The 15,589-nt window shown below is 45.9% G+C and overlaps 1 protein-coding gene across 3 annotated transcripts in view; it reads right to left on the minus strand.

Annotated features, from left to right (window-relative positions):
• The window catches only part of GNAO1 (G protein subunit alpha o1), a 362,264-nt gene that overhangs the window by 53,730 nt on the left and 292,945 nt on the right, over positions 1–15,589 (minus strand). For 2 of the 3 annotated variants that reach the window (XR_012647482.1, XM_075008784.1), the window contains exons 5-7: positions 15,078–15,206; positions 13,158–13,287; positions 3,325–3,478 (exon numbers count right to left, since the gene is read on the minus strand). Coding sequence is in view for 2 of the 3 variants with exons in the window: in XM_075008784.1 (XP_074864885.1) it covers positions 3,325–3,478; positions 13,158–13,287; positions 15,078–15,206 (413 nt within the window). In the remaining variant the exon portion in view is untranslated. The remainder of the gene's footprint in view (positions 1–3,324; positions 3,479–13,157; positions 13,288–15,077; positions 15,207–15,589) is intronic. The other variant, XM_075008783.1, reaches the window with a different exon arrangement.

Raw genomic sequence — 15,589 nt, forward strand, 5'->3', positions numbered from 1 at the left:
CCAGGCTAGATAATTACATTTTTTGTCTGTGCACTTCCATTGGTACATCTTAATTTCTTGTCCCGAACTCTCTGAGTTTTGCCTGAGTTAGCTCAAGCTCTGATGGAACAAAGCACTTAAACACATGCTCTCATCCATCTCATCATCTGTTCTGGTCTGGCTATGGTCTGAAGAAGTGGATCTGTCCCACAAAAGCTCACCTTATAAACTATTTTGCTAGTCTTTAAAGTGCTACTTGACTGCTTTTTGTTTTGATAGTGTATAGACTAGCACGGCTTCCTCTCTGTTACTATTCATCCATCTCCGTTCACTAATGCCCTGAAACTTGTTAATGAATTACATGTAACTTAAGCACGTTGCTTAAAGTTGAGCTTGTGCTTATGTGTAACGCTGAGCAGAGACAGGCCTTGGTAAGACTTGCAGGACTAACAGTTAGAATTTCTTGTTGTTCTTGTTTGTGCCAATATAAATACGTAGGCTTTTAATACCAGGAAAACTTAACAGTAGGAGGCCCCAGGATTTATCCATTGTACTCCCACTGAGAGTAACAGGATGAAGTATGGTGACTCATGATCAGATGGCCCCATGTCACCCTGACATAACTTTACCAAGTGTTTCAGGTTAGCTGAAAGCATGGGTAAATTAAGGAGCAGGAAACTAATTGTGCCTTAGAATGCAACAGTTGCTTTGAAGATAAATTCTTCCACTAGCTCTGTGTCAGCCAGTAGAACTAATGGGCCTGTGGATCATCACTGTAATGAAAGCGTTTTGCTGATCTCCTGATTCCCCCTTATTCGATTTGTATGCGCCTCAATTAATTTTCCATAGCAAGAGAGCGCCCTTCCATTGGTGCATGGCTTTTTCACCACACCCTGCGTCTGGCTTGTGGATGCTCCGTCGGCAATTTGTTTTCTGTGGCATTTGTGAGATGACCTTTTGGAGACACGACTCAGCTTTTCCCAACCACGTCTTCACTTTGGCCCCAAAGTCCCAGAGCACTGCAGCATGAGTGACCTTGAAGCACTGGGTTAAATCCCAAAGCATGTGCGTAAAGCAAAGCAAATATTTAAGAGCATTGCTGAAGTGGGGCCAGAGTGAGAATCAAGTGCTCAGATACAGGGAACTCTTTCCTAATTTGTTGGCATCCCCCATCTTGGCATACGCGGTCTGCAACCATGCTGGCCGACAAAGAGACCTGCTTTTCTTTCTGTCAGCTTGATTCAGCTGGATGTCTCCAGCGAGAGTAAATAATTCATTACTGTAAAGGTTTATATTTATGCCAGCTCAGAATTTTAATGAAGGTTTGTGGAAGATGGCGAGATGGGGAGTGGAGCAGCAGAACGTAAGCGCTAACTTTGCAGGAGGAAATGTTTTAATCAGGTCAGGCGTGAGGCAGTTAGGCAAAAGAAATGCATGCTGAGCTGCTGCAGCATTTCAGTTCTGATCGCCAGGGCAAGCTAATGTACGTCTCCATTTAATATTAAGTATGTCTGCAGAAAAACACTTAATACTCTGACAATTGATGCTGGGAACCTCTCGAGTTCACAGTGATAATCTGAGACCAGCTGAGCTGAAGAGCTCCAGCTCTGTGAGTGGTGGCTCTACCAACTCATATCCTCTGAGGACTGGGTTAGAGAAGGACACCTGTGGGCTACTGTAGGAGTAACCTAGTGGCCGTGCAGCCTAGCAGACAGAGCGCTGAACTAGCCCTGATTCTGCTACTGGCATGCTGTGTGATCTGGGGCAGTCACTTCAGTGCTCCATGCCTCAGTTTCCATCCCTGTTAATTGGGGACAATTATACTGACTTCTTTTGCAAAGTGCTTTGCAGTTCATGGATTCTAAGGCAAGAAGGGCCCATTATCTGGTCTGCCCTCCTGCATAACACAGAATCTCCTGATGGGAAACACTACATAAGAGCCAAGGATTAGTATTATTAATGCTTGGCACATGAAAACAGAGCTGGCCATCTGAAGCAGGAGAAATGGAGTGGCCGTGTGCTATAGACTCATCGGCTTTACCTGTAAATGGCACGGCCTGTATTTCTCATAAGCCGTGTCTACACGTGCACGCTACTTCAAAGTAGCGGCACTAACTTCGAAATAGTGCCCGTCACGGCTACAGGTGTTGGGCGCTATTTTGATGTTAACATCGACGTTAGACGGCGAGACGTCGAAGCCGCTAACCCCATGAGGGGATGGGAATAGCGCCCTACTTCGACGTTCAACGTCGAAGTAGGGACCGTGTAGTCGTTGCGCATCCTGCAACTTCGAAATTGTGGGGTCCGCCATGGCGGCCATCAGCTGAGGGGTTGAGAGACGCTCTCTCTCCAGCCCCTGCAGGGCTCTATGGTCACTGTGTGCAGCAGCCCTTAGCCCAGGGCTTCTGGCTGCTGCTGCTGCAGCTGGGGATCCATGCTGCATGCACAGGGTCTGCAACCAGTTGTCGGCTCTGTGGATCTTGTGTTGTTTACTGCAACTGTGTCTGGGAGGGGCCCTTTAAGGGAGCGGCTTGCTGTTGAGTCCGCCCTGTGACCCTGTCTGCAGCTGTGCCTGGCACCCTTATTTCGATGTGTGCTACTTTGGTGTGTAGACGTTCCCTCGCAGCGTCTATTTCGATGTGGTGCTGCGCAACGTCGATGTTGAACATCGACATTGCCAGCCCTGGAGGACGTGTAGACGTTATTCATCGAAATAGCCTATTTCTATGTTGCCACATCGAAATAGGCTACTTCGATGTAGGCTTCATGTGTAGACGTAGCCATACTGTGTCTATCAAGTGGCGATCACTTTTTTCATTTTTGTGAAAAAGCCAGTTGTGTCTTTTCTGGAGAATCACAGTGCTCGCGAGAGGCGTCACCTTCCTGAATGCTTAAACACTCACAAACTCTTCAAACCTTCGCCAAAGCACCCAGCCAATAAACCTCAAGTAGAGGCAGAGCTTTTAGAGATGGGAGTGGAGTACTCCAGGCTCATCCAGGCCTTGATCTTCTTGCTGAAATTGCCAAAAGGGGCTCAGCTAGTGGCACCTGTGGTCATTTTAGTGACAGTGGTGTCATGTCCCCTAGGACTTGGCTTAAATCACCCACATATTTCGCATGAGCCATTGCACAGCTGTCAGACAGCGGAAGCTGTCGGGAGCTGATTCTGCAGCCTGTGTTCAAAGAAAACTTCTCTGTGAAGTCAATGGGAGTTTTGCCCTATGATTGGAACCTTTATCATCCTTGCCTGAGATGTACCTCAAAACCCATTACCCTGAGCCATCCGTCTGTTGACTGGGCATTCTTGTGCACCTGGTTTAAAAAGGACTCCCAGTTGCTTGTTACCTGTATACTCAGGAAAGCAGATAGTCAATGGAGACTTCTTAATTTTCTCCTCAAATATGTCCTTCTTGTTTAGAAAGAGAATGATGGATGTGTCCGTGAACCATTTGTTGTTACAGATGCTGTCAAACAGCTTCAATGATTCATGCATGCGGTTCTGCAATATAAAGGAGAGAGCGTATCAGGCTAAAGACTGTGACCGCGTGGTGGTCAACATGTAGGGAAATCTAAAACATCTAAACTGAGGAGGAAAAAATAAAAACTACGGCATATGTGAGAAATTTATGTATACATACAGGTGAATATGTACATACACAGATGCAATCCCTATGGTATTTGACATACAGTTAGTAACAGGGGCATTTAATTACACAGAGCTGTTTAGTTTGGATAGAGGGTAGTTTACAGGATTTCAGCTCATATAAATCATCATGCACCATGCATGTCAGGGCAAGCTATTTTTGCCCCTTGGTCAGATCTATGTGTAGGTCCAGGTCATGCAGATTTTCTAAAATGTTCTTGTTAAACTTGTTCACATCATTGGTGTGGGTATGTGTGTATGGCACACAGTTGGATACATTAACCAAGGACTGGTGAGATCCTTGAATTAATCCAGAGTTGGAAGCAGACAGCAAGGTGACATCTTCTCGTTAATGACCTTGCCGTGACCTTAGCCTTGTTCTGTTATTTTGTTTAGTGGGCTGGTTGGTTTGTTTTTTTAGTGTGGGCTTCTTTGGAAGGATGGCACAACCAAAAGCATCTAGCAAACAAAAAAAAATTAACAGAAGAAAATGTGTGTATGGGGGAAAAAAAATCTATAATCTATCTAAGAACAACCAAACTACAAGTCAGCATAGAACCAGTTTTGTTAGCTCATGCCTCGCAGATGAACATTAGCTTGTTTGCCAGTAAAGGAACCAAGCATTCGAATACACACGCAGGGGGAAGGCAGCTTTTTAGTTTTAGGTGATGCAACGACAAAAGATACAGAAACAGATAAAGCAAAAGAAAAGAAATAGGTTGGTTAGGAAGTGGCAAAGTCCGCCAGGTGGTCTATGGTAGTGAAAGGAGCTCACGGCAAAGTCACCCAGTAGTGTCATGTTCCCCTGCTGCTTTCAACTCTTAACTCATTTTTCTTGGTTCAAGAGAAGCTTCATACCTGCCAAATTTGGTGGGTCTCTCAAAATCTCATTTTTTGGCCTTTGTTTGGTTAGATAAGGTCAGACGGCCGAGGAAAAGTTGTGAAGGTGCTGAAGCTTGGTGCTGTTTGGAGCAAGAGGCTGAAGCCGGAGTGCGCATGCCGGTTGTGCGGCTGCCTCCCAGCCGGGAACGGGATAGCAGAGAAAGCAGGCATAATGAGGACGAAGCACACCCAAAGAGTCAGGGGATTATCAAAGGCAAATCACGTTAAACCGGACCGCTTGCTTGGTTTTCTCATTGGCAGAACTCCACCAACACTCCTACAAAGACTAGTAGCCAGTACAATGAACGCAGGCAACGGGCTAGATACAAAAGTGGTACATAACCTCACCATCATAAATCGTTTCAGCCCACTGCATTTAGTCCCACAGAATGCTTGTACGACGCATGTGCAGTAGGTCCCTTTCTGCAGCTAGTGCTTGTCTATGTTTCCTGCTGAGTCACACACATACAGCGGCTGCCCTGTTGTTAGCACTTCCCATTTTATGAACACACTTCACTGATCACTGAACATTTTCCTTAGATAAGAATGATTCTATGGACAAGGGAAATATTTGAACCTTGGATCAGATACAGCATCAAATGAAGAACTAGCATTGAAACCTCACTGTTTTACTTGTCACGTATCTTTGATTAGAAGCTGTGGTGTCTGGTAAATTGAATTGCTATCCCCTCCAGCATGTATGGTAATGATGTGTGCCAAAGATGTGGCTACAAACTTCATCATTAATTTGTTTATTGGACTCCACTGTTTCTCCTGGATCCTGGAAGAGGCTGGGAAGAAGGCATCATGAAATTTAACGGTGCAAGCTGCAAAAAACAAAAAACTGAACACCCTTTTGATCACCTATAAATGAGTTCAGGCATTTGCAAAGTAGGTTTGCTTGCGTATAATTCAACATTCCACAGAAGGACAGTTCTATTCACCTTTTTCTTAGCTGGGTGAACTCTCATTTGTTTTCCTTTTTCAGCATCACCGGGAAGTACTGAACTGTGTAGGTGCTAACACCTCTCTTTTTACTGAGCATTTTGTAGGACACAGAGCACTGCTTCCCTTGACCAAGAGGTGGAATCAAAATCAGAAACTGGTAAAAACTTGGCTCAGATGAACGACGGCTTTCTAAGACTGTTTGCCAGGGGCAGAGAAGTGGACGCAGGGTAGAAGGGGACAGGAACCTACATGCACATAGTAATATTTAACCAGAGTCCCTTGCAGAACTTTATTTGCGCCATTCGCTACTATTTTTAATTGCTAAAGCAAGATGCAAACACAGCAAGATGTAAACATGGCTACTGGGATTAAGTGAAGAACAGAGACCATGCACTTGGGACTGTTACGATACTTACCTTCTGCTCATTGCATCATAATTATACCATGGTTAAAGTACAGAACAGGTTAAAACAGCAGCGTTTGTATGATTCTGCAGTCGAAGCACACAAGGTAAGCGACGACGAACAAAAGCCTTGGTTTATAAGGTGAGCAGAAGCCAGCTCATTGTGGTGCTGTCAGACTCCCACAGCAGCCAGAGTGTTTAAATCCTAGTGACTTTTTTCCTTTAAATTTTCATTTACATCTGCAAGGAAATGGCACTCTCTCCATGAGTAATAGTAACTGATGTTACTAAGCCTTCACCATTACATACATGCAGACACCCACACACACAGAGCAGAAAGAATTAAATGGCAAACCCCTGCAGAAGACAGCACTTACATTAAACATTTCTTTAGCCCCTCCGGATTCCAGGACCAGGACTGGACATTTCTTATGGCGTTCCCAGGATGAATTAATATTGTCCCCCTGGACTTGGGAGATCATTCTCCTGATAACATCCGAGATCTGTTGTCCGATTTTGCTGAATATTGCCACTACTCTGCTGAGTTTTCTCTTTCACCCACTGTCTCAACAGTCCTTTTGTTGTAATGTATGGGGTAAACAGGGCCTTTCTCACAGAGCTTATTAAAGGATGGGAAACCACGACATTTCCCTCTGTATAATTGTTTGACTCCTCTCGAGATATCTTTTTTTTTACCGCATTGTGCCTCATTCTAGATGCACTTCCTTTGCCATTTTTATGGTGCAGGAAGGAAAGAAAGTTTTCTAGCACTTCTCACCTTGTTTCCTGCCAGCAGGTCTCACATGCAGCAGTTCCTGTTTCTTATGCTGTGCTCTGGTGGCAAAGAAGAGATGATTGCTTCTCTGAGCTTGCTACTGCCCTGGTCAGGACTGTTGTGCATCAGAACAAAAAAAAAAAAAAAAACCCAACACACCGTATTTCTCTTCTGCTTCCCAATGTGCAGCTTCTAGTTACACCTTCTACAGATGGAAAAGATCTTTGAACTTGCTCTTTGCTTCTAAGCAAATGGATGACTGGTACCATTTAATTTCCATTGCACATTTAGAGCCAGGAAAACACACGAGGAACTGGCACTCACTGAGTGATGTGGTTGAGGCTCCAACACCTGGCCAGTTGCACCAGGCTGTAAGCGTGTTACAGATTCCATAACTAGGACACCAATAATATCTTCATATACCAGCTAGATACAGAGGCAACAATACTTTAATTCCAAAGGAAGCAAAGCGTACCACACACGCCCACCAATTCTTCCAGCACATACAAGGAAGAACTGCGAAGGATAATACAGGCTCGCACAGGAGACCCCATGCCCCATTGTTTTCTAACATGTCATACGGAGCAATAAAAACCCTTAGACTCCACTCCAGTGTTATATATGAATGTTCCTAGTCGGTTTTTCCGCTATCTTCTACCCTGGGAGACCCTGACGTGGTCTGGGGTGGTTTTCACCTCATTGTCTTATGAAGACTAAGAAAGTCACTGAACTCCTTCACAGAGAGCTTGACTGTGCCAGGTCCATCCACTGATCTGCTCAGTCACTTAGTAACTGAATCTTGCCCCCATTTTATTACTGCCAGTTCTAGTCATGGACGATGAAGATGTATCTTGCCTGCCGTAGGCAGCAGCATGAGGCCCATTTAACCATTTGGAGGAAAGCTTTTATGAGCAGTGAATGGGAGGGTTTAGGCGGAGACTTGGCATGACATTTAATTTTGCTTTGCTGGCTCTACCTACAGAACGGGTACGCAACCAATGACGTCTGCACAGCACTCTGGGTATCTACTCCTGCCTCTGGGAGTGGAGCACACTCAGCACCTTGCAGTCAGGCTGGGGGCTGGATCACCATATGAGGAAGGCTTTGAGTGTGCCGAGAGTGGAGCTGTACGTGGCTGAACTCAGGATGTTTAGCCTGGCTGTGTATGCAAAGCTTGAACTGGTACTTGAACGCAGGTCTAGAAATCTCATGAGACTGCTAATTCAGGCCAAGCTGGACTTGCAAAAGGACTAGTCTTTCTTCTGGCTTTGATGGCGTATTTTACTGTTCCTGGCTGAAAATACAGACGTGGAGCGGCATCCCTTACCACAAATTATGACAGTAAGAGAAAGCAGTGGTCTCACAAACACTACAGCGCACACAAGGCACCATGGTAATGGGAAACGGTGGCATGTTTTTTGCAACAAGGGTCATGACAAGTCGATTAAAAATGATCAACTTTTCTGAACTTCAAGGTTTCACTTTGAGGGGAAGCTTTGGATCAGTTATGATTTTATTTCCACTCATTCCCCCCTTCCTTTTCGACAAGGTTCAAGAATGAACGTCTTGCCGAAGGGCTGGGTCTGTTCAACCTACTTCTATTGATAGGGCTGACCCAAAACTGGAAGCTGCCAGGAATGTTCAGCTCGCTGACAGGGAGACCTCGAGGTTCGGTTGTTTTAAACAGCTGGTCCCCTATTTGAGTACAGTGAGAGAAATCCGGGATGCTTACTGGGTTACAGCTTGCTTGTGTTGTTAATGTACAGTTTTATTCAGAAACGTATTAACATGGTGAGTTCTCATGGTTATCATATATACTATTTTTGCTGTGTCTATCTATCTGCCTGCGCAAGGTTCTACTATGTTTCCCCTGCTGCACTCTGCTGGCCTCAGGCCCTCGCAGACCAGTACAGGGCCAGGCCCAGTTCCCGAACAGGGCCCCCCCGACCTTACCAGCCCCAGCCCCTTCTCCAGCCAGTGCAGGGCCTGGCCCAGCCTCCCGACAGAGACCCCCACTGCACCTTGCCAGCTCCTCCCCAACCCAGCCCGGGGCCCGGCCCATCTACTTTGGATGCGTATTACAAGTTTCTGCCCAGAACTTTCTTCCAGCCCAAGTTGACCTGCTATCAGGCCTCTAGTTGTCAATGCCATGGTCAGTTTACGAGGAAAAATATTTTTTTTCCAAGTACCACTTTTGCAAACTTGTTTTCAGATCTGACACGCGAGCTGAGTTTGTTCTTTCTCGTGTATCATTGTCACCAGTCATAAAGAGTCTGCAAATTATTTTATACCCTTAGTGACACCTGTGCGCTCTCAGGGCCTTCAGTGGTAAGAGTTTCTACAGCGGATGCACAAGGAAGAGCACAACACAGCTTAGCGCCTTTGGGCTAACAAGTATGAAGCAGTAAAAGCTCGTTTTTCACAATAAAAGCAGCAGATGTACTTGGAAGCTAAATCACCTGACCCAGAGGAGGCCACCACCACAGTCGTTTAAAGCAGAACTATATTTTCAGGGAGAAGATTGTGGTGACTAAAGCAGCAGGTGAAATTGAATGGTAGGAGTGAAATTGACTAAGGTCCAGCTGTCAGTAGATGCTGTGTTTTCAGTGGGTCACTTGCATGTGAGATCTGAGCTAGGAAAGCAGCAGGGCTGAGGATGCTGAATGTGTTACTTTCTTATTTCACTACGTGTGTTCATACGCAGCCGGCGCTGTTTAGTTAGGCTAAACCATAGCATCAACATCACTTCAGGGCCACAAGGCCAGGGTGGCTCAGCCTCCCTTGGTGCTGCTACATTCACTTGGACCTCTGCTTGCAGGGCTTTTGGAGGAAGTTTTGCATTTATTACGCTCCATGCACGTTCCAGGGTGGCTGAGGAGGCAGTACAATACATGATGTTCACCTTCCCTGGGTTACAGGAAGATTGGTGCTGAACCCAGGAAGCTGAGTAGCAAATAACACTTTCTCAGCTGCCCTGGAAGTCGCATGGGGCATTGCAATAGGTCGTTATGGAGGAGAATCTGGGGACGTGTCTACCCTACGCAGTGCTGTCAGTCGACTTCAGTGATGCAAATTGCTTTATTGTGTCTAGGGAGACAGGATCATAGAATCATAGAACGCTAGGACTGGAAGGGACCTCAAGAAGCCATCGAGTCCAGCCCCCTGCCCTCATGGCAGGACCAAGTACTGTCTAGACCATCCCTGATAGACATTTATCTAACCTGCCCTTAAATATCTCCAGAGATGGAGATTCCACAACCTCCTCAGGCAATTTATTCCGGTGTTTTACCACCCTGACAGTTAGGAAGCTTTTCCTAATGTCCAACCTAAACCTCCCTTGCTGCAGTTGAAGACCATTGCTTCTTGTTCTATCCTCAGAGACCAAGAAGAACAAGTTTTCTCCCTCCTCCTTATGACTCCCTTTTAGATACCTGAGAACCACTATCATTTCCCCCTCCTTAATCTTCTTTTTTCCAAACTAAACAAGCCCATTTCTTTCAGCCTTTCTTCATAGGTCATGTTTTCTAGACCTTTGATCATTTTTGTTGCTCTTTTCTGGACCCTTTCCAATTTCTCCACATCTTTCTTGAACTGCGGTGCCCAGAACTGGACACAATACTCCAACTGAGGCCTAACCAGCGCAGAGTAGAGCAGAAGAATGACTTCTCATGTCTTGTTCACAACACATCTGCGTTACATTGATGGCCTGCGGATCAATTACTGCAGTGCCGATCCTGGGGGAGTACAGACTGCCTTGAGGTCCAGGGAGGAGATGCGCTGGAGTGGGCTTGGGGCTTTGGCTGGACCTGAACCACCCCCGTGCAGGCTCTGGGCTTTGGCCAGCCTGGAGCTCTTCCAGCTGAAGCGGGTATGTCTCAGGGCCCCTCTGGGTAGGATAGGGCAGGGCAGGGGTAGGGGGATTTGTATTCTCTGCTATAGTATGAGAAGCTGCTCCCTCTAGGAATTTACTACCTGTAGCACGTATTCATATGGACCAGATTGTAAAAAACTACTATCTGAGGCAGTAAATTCCTATATATAGCAATTTCTCAGGCTACGCTGGCCACCAGGGTGGGAGGGAATATCGGGGCTCTGGCTACTGGAGGGGAGCTGGTCATGGGCCTCCAGCTGGCTCAGGGCTCCTCTGGCTGAGGTGAAGAGTCTTGGGGCTCAGCCTACGGTGTGGGGGGAATGGATGGAGCTAATCCTAGCCTCCCTGTCGCCCATCGCCAGACCTGCAGAAGAGTTATGTGGAAGTTCAAGAGCCTGTCTCTTTCACCAGCAGAAGGTGGTTCAGTAAAGGATATTACCTCACCCACCTCTTTAACGTGCACTGACAACCGCCCAGTCAAATGTTTAGACGCGTAAATGACCAGAAGCTGTGTCTTTCTTCCTGTTGCCCAAGTACAGGGTGCAAATTGGGAAATGAAACTTACATAGAAAAAAGTTTGAGAACTGAATCCACACTTAGTATTTTTAATGTTCCTGCCTGCATCTGGGGTTCAGAAATGTAGTGCGAATTAAAAGACCTAATAAAACATGAGGACGCGCTCCCCTTGACAATCAGCACTGTATTTCTGTTAGGGAGCTCACGGACGTGCTTGTAAGAATGGGTGGTGTGAGGAGCACCGAACTTTAAGTAACAGCCTCACAACACCCCTGTAAATAAATTTTGTCCCAATTTATGAATGGTAATCCAAGGTTAAGCCCACAGCACTAAAAAATGACCATTAATTGCAGGAGCTTCCGTATTTTTGGTGCCTAAAGAGAGACAGCATAAACCTCATTTACCGAAGTCCTGGTATCTCACAGCTTCACCGTGTAAATGGCATCTTTGCACATCAGACCCAATGCGGTTTCTCTAACTGAGTCCTTACCTGCCCCACTGCACATGCTGCTTCATATTATGTGATCAGCAGACTTCCCATTCCAGAAGAGACTACTAGATGGGTGCATGTGTTCTGAGAGCCGTGGAAACGTGTGGCTCATGGACAACAGAACAGAACTGTCATACCCTACTATTTTAGATCTACAGAGCACGTAACACTAATGTTTCTATAGAAAATTGAACACAGAGTTGATGGGCAGGATTTTCAAAGAGCTTCAAGTTTCCCCTGACTTTCACTTAACATCTGTAGGCCCTTGAAAACTCCAGCCAATATCTTGGTTACTGGAACAGATACAGAGGAAGAAGAAAATATTGCCTAGAAAGGGGTCTTAGTTAATACAAATATTACAAAGCAGCTGGCGCATCCTAAATTTTTTCTGGATTGTGAATGAGGTGGGATGATTCAGAACATGACTCCAACTCTGTAGATCTAGAGGAATGAGGATACAAGGATGTTAATGTCAGCCTAAATTCTGGTGTCAGCGTAACCCAAACTAACGAACACAGGAGTTCCACAAGCAGGTGGCCTCTTCACCAGAGTTTATGAATCTGACCTAGCAGATGTAAAATGTCAGAGGCCCAAAAGTATTTTCATGAATACATTATTGCCTGCAAGTGACAAGCAGTTCTAGAATCTTTCCCGTCAGTGCTTAACCATTCTAACTTCCGCTCCTTTACCAACAGGAAAGAGGAAATAAACCTTAAGCATCTCCTACAGAAACTGATGCCAATGACCCCCTCCATTGTCTTCTTGCACATTAGGCATGTAAAAATAGTTACCAAGTTCTGACGTTTCATTCTTCAATGCTGGGCAACTGCAACTCCATTTAAAAGACAATATCTGGCTACTCTTAAAGCTATGCTCCATTTGTTATCCACAGCCCACCCCGCCACGTGCACAGGTGTAAAACCATGTCATGGAAAAGTAACAGTGACCGTTCTCTCACCCTGTACATGCGCATACATCTAACACTTTCAGATTAATGGATGTGCCACACAATCATCTGGAAGCTAGTGCGTTCCGATTTCCCTTATTTTCAATCTCCATGCAACATTTCATGCCTAGTATCACAGCGGGAAATTGTAGGAGATAATCCAATCTCACATAAACATATTCCACTGAAAAGTCAAACAGTTCCAGACACACTCATGAAAATGGATTTCTTTTGCATTCAGAAGCAGATTACCCTGATATCTTGAATCCGCCTGAGGAATTTGTGGTGCTGCTACACCTTTGTGTGTCTGGATGTTCCAAGTGCTGCTTATTTATCTCCTTAAGTTTGTTTTCAAAAGCACCCTATTCATTGCTCTTCATTCTATCCTCTGGGTTCAGGATGCTGTCTATATCCTGCAGCATTTTGCACTGATCAGCTTGAGAGAAAAGAAAATATCAAAGCTCAACAGTTTCTTGTTTTGGGGCGACTGCCAACCTGGGTAGTGGAGGACTTAATTTCCAGGGGCTGAGTGAAGAAAGGATCTCTACGTCTTTTCGGACTCAAGGGAAGACATGTGATTAACAAAAGTCCATTGATCCGGTACAAACCTATGTTAGAGAGCAAGGTGATCCCTGAGCAATAGCCAGCTGTGCAACAGAACAGCAATAAGGTGCCAGGGCCTTTGTTGCCCCGTAAGCACTCACCGTGGTTTCATCCTCGTGGAGCACCTGGTCGTAACCACTCAGAGCGACACAAAAAATGATCGCTGTGACATCCTCAAAGCAGTGGATCCACTTCTTACGTTCTGACCGCTGACCTCCCACATCGAACAGCCTGTGCAGGAAACAGGGACGTCTCTTCATTTATTCTTTGTCCACAAAAGGGCATGTATTAGCCATCCCTTTTGTATTTCTACGTGCTCATCCCTGGAGGCTCCTGGCATAGGACTACAGAGTCTGCAGTAGCTCATGCCTCTCCCTTCCTGGAGGTCTGCAGTCCTTCCCTGCCCAAGGAGGTGTTCTAGGGGCAGGAGCAATTAGGGGAACCCCTGACAGCATTGCTCCTGAAGACTGTCCAGGGCCTACGGTATCAGGTGGGGAGGGACTCATTGCAGCGCCTGGGCAAAGGATCTCAATGCTGACAGCTCTTGCTTTCCAGAGAGCCCTAGAAATTAGAAATTTGCATGTACCTCAGGGGATCTACAGATTTAAGGGGCTGAACTCCCAGTCTTGTTCATGATACAGATGAGAGAGAGAGAGAGAGAGAGAGAGAGAGAGAGAGTGTGTGTGTGTGTGTGTGTGTGAGAGAGAGAGAGAGAGAGAGAGAGATAGAAACCTCCATCCAGTCTGCACTTGAGCGTAGAATTACTGGCAAACTCTAGGAGTGGCAGCATGCAGAATGTCTAATGGCCTACCTGTGACTATCCCACGTAGACAACAAAAGGCTAAATGTTTGTGATTTATGAACACAGGCCATTCCAGATTGGACCATTTAGAACAACCTGCTCAAAAGGGTATTTTGGAGCATAAGGTTTCATGGGCAAAGACCCACTTCATCAGAGGCATGACTCATGCATCTGATGAAACCGGTCTTTGCCCAAGAAAGCTTATGCTCCAAAGTATTTGTAGGTCTATAAGGTGCCACAGGACTTCTTGTTGTTCTCGAAGATACAGACTAGCATGGCTACCTCTCTGATACTGCTCAAAAGGGATTTTTTTTTTCTGTGCCAAGGCTAGCAGTGCCTTGGTGCCTACCCCATGAAAAGTGCTGAAAAAATTAATGTGGGCCGGAGAGGCCTATCAGGCCACCTGGCTGCACCTGCAGGGTGGGCCAGGGCCAGCTATTGATGAAACCAAGCTGGGAAAGGGCTGGTGGTAGTATACATGTGGAAGTCTGGAACAGAACAAGGTTAAAGGGAGAAACTCTGCAGTCACTGTCCTGGGAACAGGGAGTGAAGAGTTCTTTCGGGAACAGGAAGGCTCTGGCAGGGAGAGGCGAGCCCAGGACAAAGACTTGGCACAAAGAAGCCCAGGGTCATGGCAGCAAGGAATCTGTACGAATGGACCCAGGCTTTCTCCTAGGTTCCTGGACTGGAACCTGGTTAGTGGGTAGGAGTTTCTCCGACAGCCCCTCGGAAGAACATACAGATGACAGAAAGCCCTGAGAAAAGGTGAATGGACCACAGGTCCCAAACCCAAGGCCAGCACATCAGATTGAGAGACCAGACTTTTTTGGGGTGGACTTCATTACCATGGGAAGGTAGGAACTGAAGTGTGCCTTGGGTAAAGGGCTGAGTCACAAGGAGGGACCGCCTTTCCCACAGGGCTGGGGAAGCTGTCAGAAGGGGGTGTTAGAGAGGAGACAGGTTCGGTGCCACACGTAGCCATGAGCAGGTGTGTCTGTGGTGAGTGTCCTCTGCCTCATGTACAAACAATTTTACAGCCCATACACTAGTACCCGCCAAAATGCAGCCACTTCTGGGATGGAGGATAAAAGCTGGTCAAATAAGTAGGGTGTACGGCTTACTGGGGGAGAGCTTTTGGCCAGGATAATAAGTTTGCAGTCATATAATGGTGATATTTGCACTGCCTGAAAATACAACAGTGGATTCACGTCAGACTTACCTGAAGTGGAGGTTTTTGAATGTGAAATGGGTTTCTACAATGCCGGTTGTTTTGACCCTGGTTCGAAGGATATCCTGCTCTGTTGGCTGGTAGTCTACTGCTCCGATTCGATCTAAGCTGTCTAGGTAGCTATAAAAGAAAAAAAAGAGCACCGGAGAATAAGAAACACATTAATTATTGTCTCTCATTTTCCAGTGCTGTTTATACTTTGGTTATATTATAAAATCCTCTCTTGGGAAAAAAATAAAAAAGGAGAGAAAACAGAAAAAAACAAGACAACTGGCTCAAGTACTAGATCTCTCACTAAAGTGCAAGCAGAAAATTAGGTGACCATATTCTGCTAGCTATGAAGAGCTCAATGTGTGAAATAGGTATTTCCGATATTTTCTCTTGGTGTCAGAGGACCTCGTTGTGCACAGCGCTCAACGCACACGAAACAAAAATGTCCTGAAGAGCTTCCAAATAGCTTTTTTTAAAGCCCCGCATTATTTTCAAACTACTGTTCTGCATAC

The sequence above is a fragment of the Carettochelys insculpta genome, chromosome 14 (assembly GCF_033958435.1).
Source record: "Carettochelys insculpta isolate YL-2023 chromosome 14, ASM3395843v1, whole genome shotgun sequence".
In the NCBI taxonomy this organism is placed as follows: Eukaryota; Metazoa; Chordata; order Testudines; family Carettochelyidae; genus Carettochelys; species Carettochelys insculpta.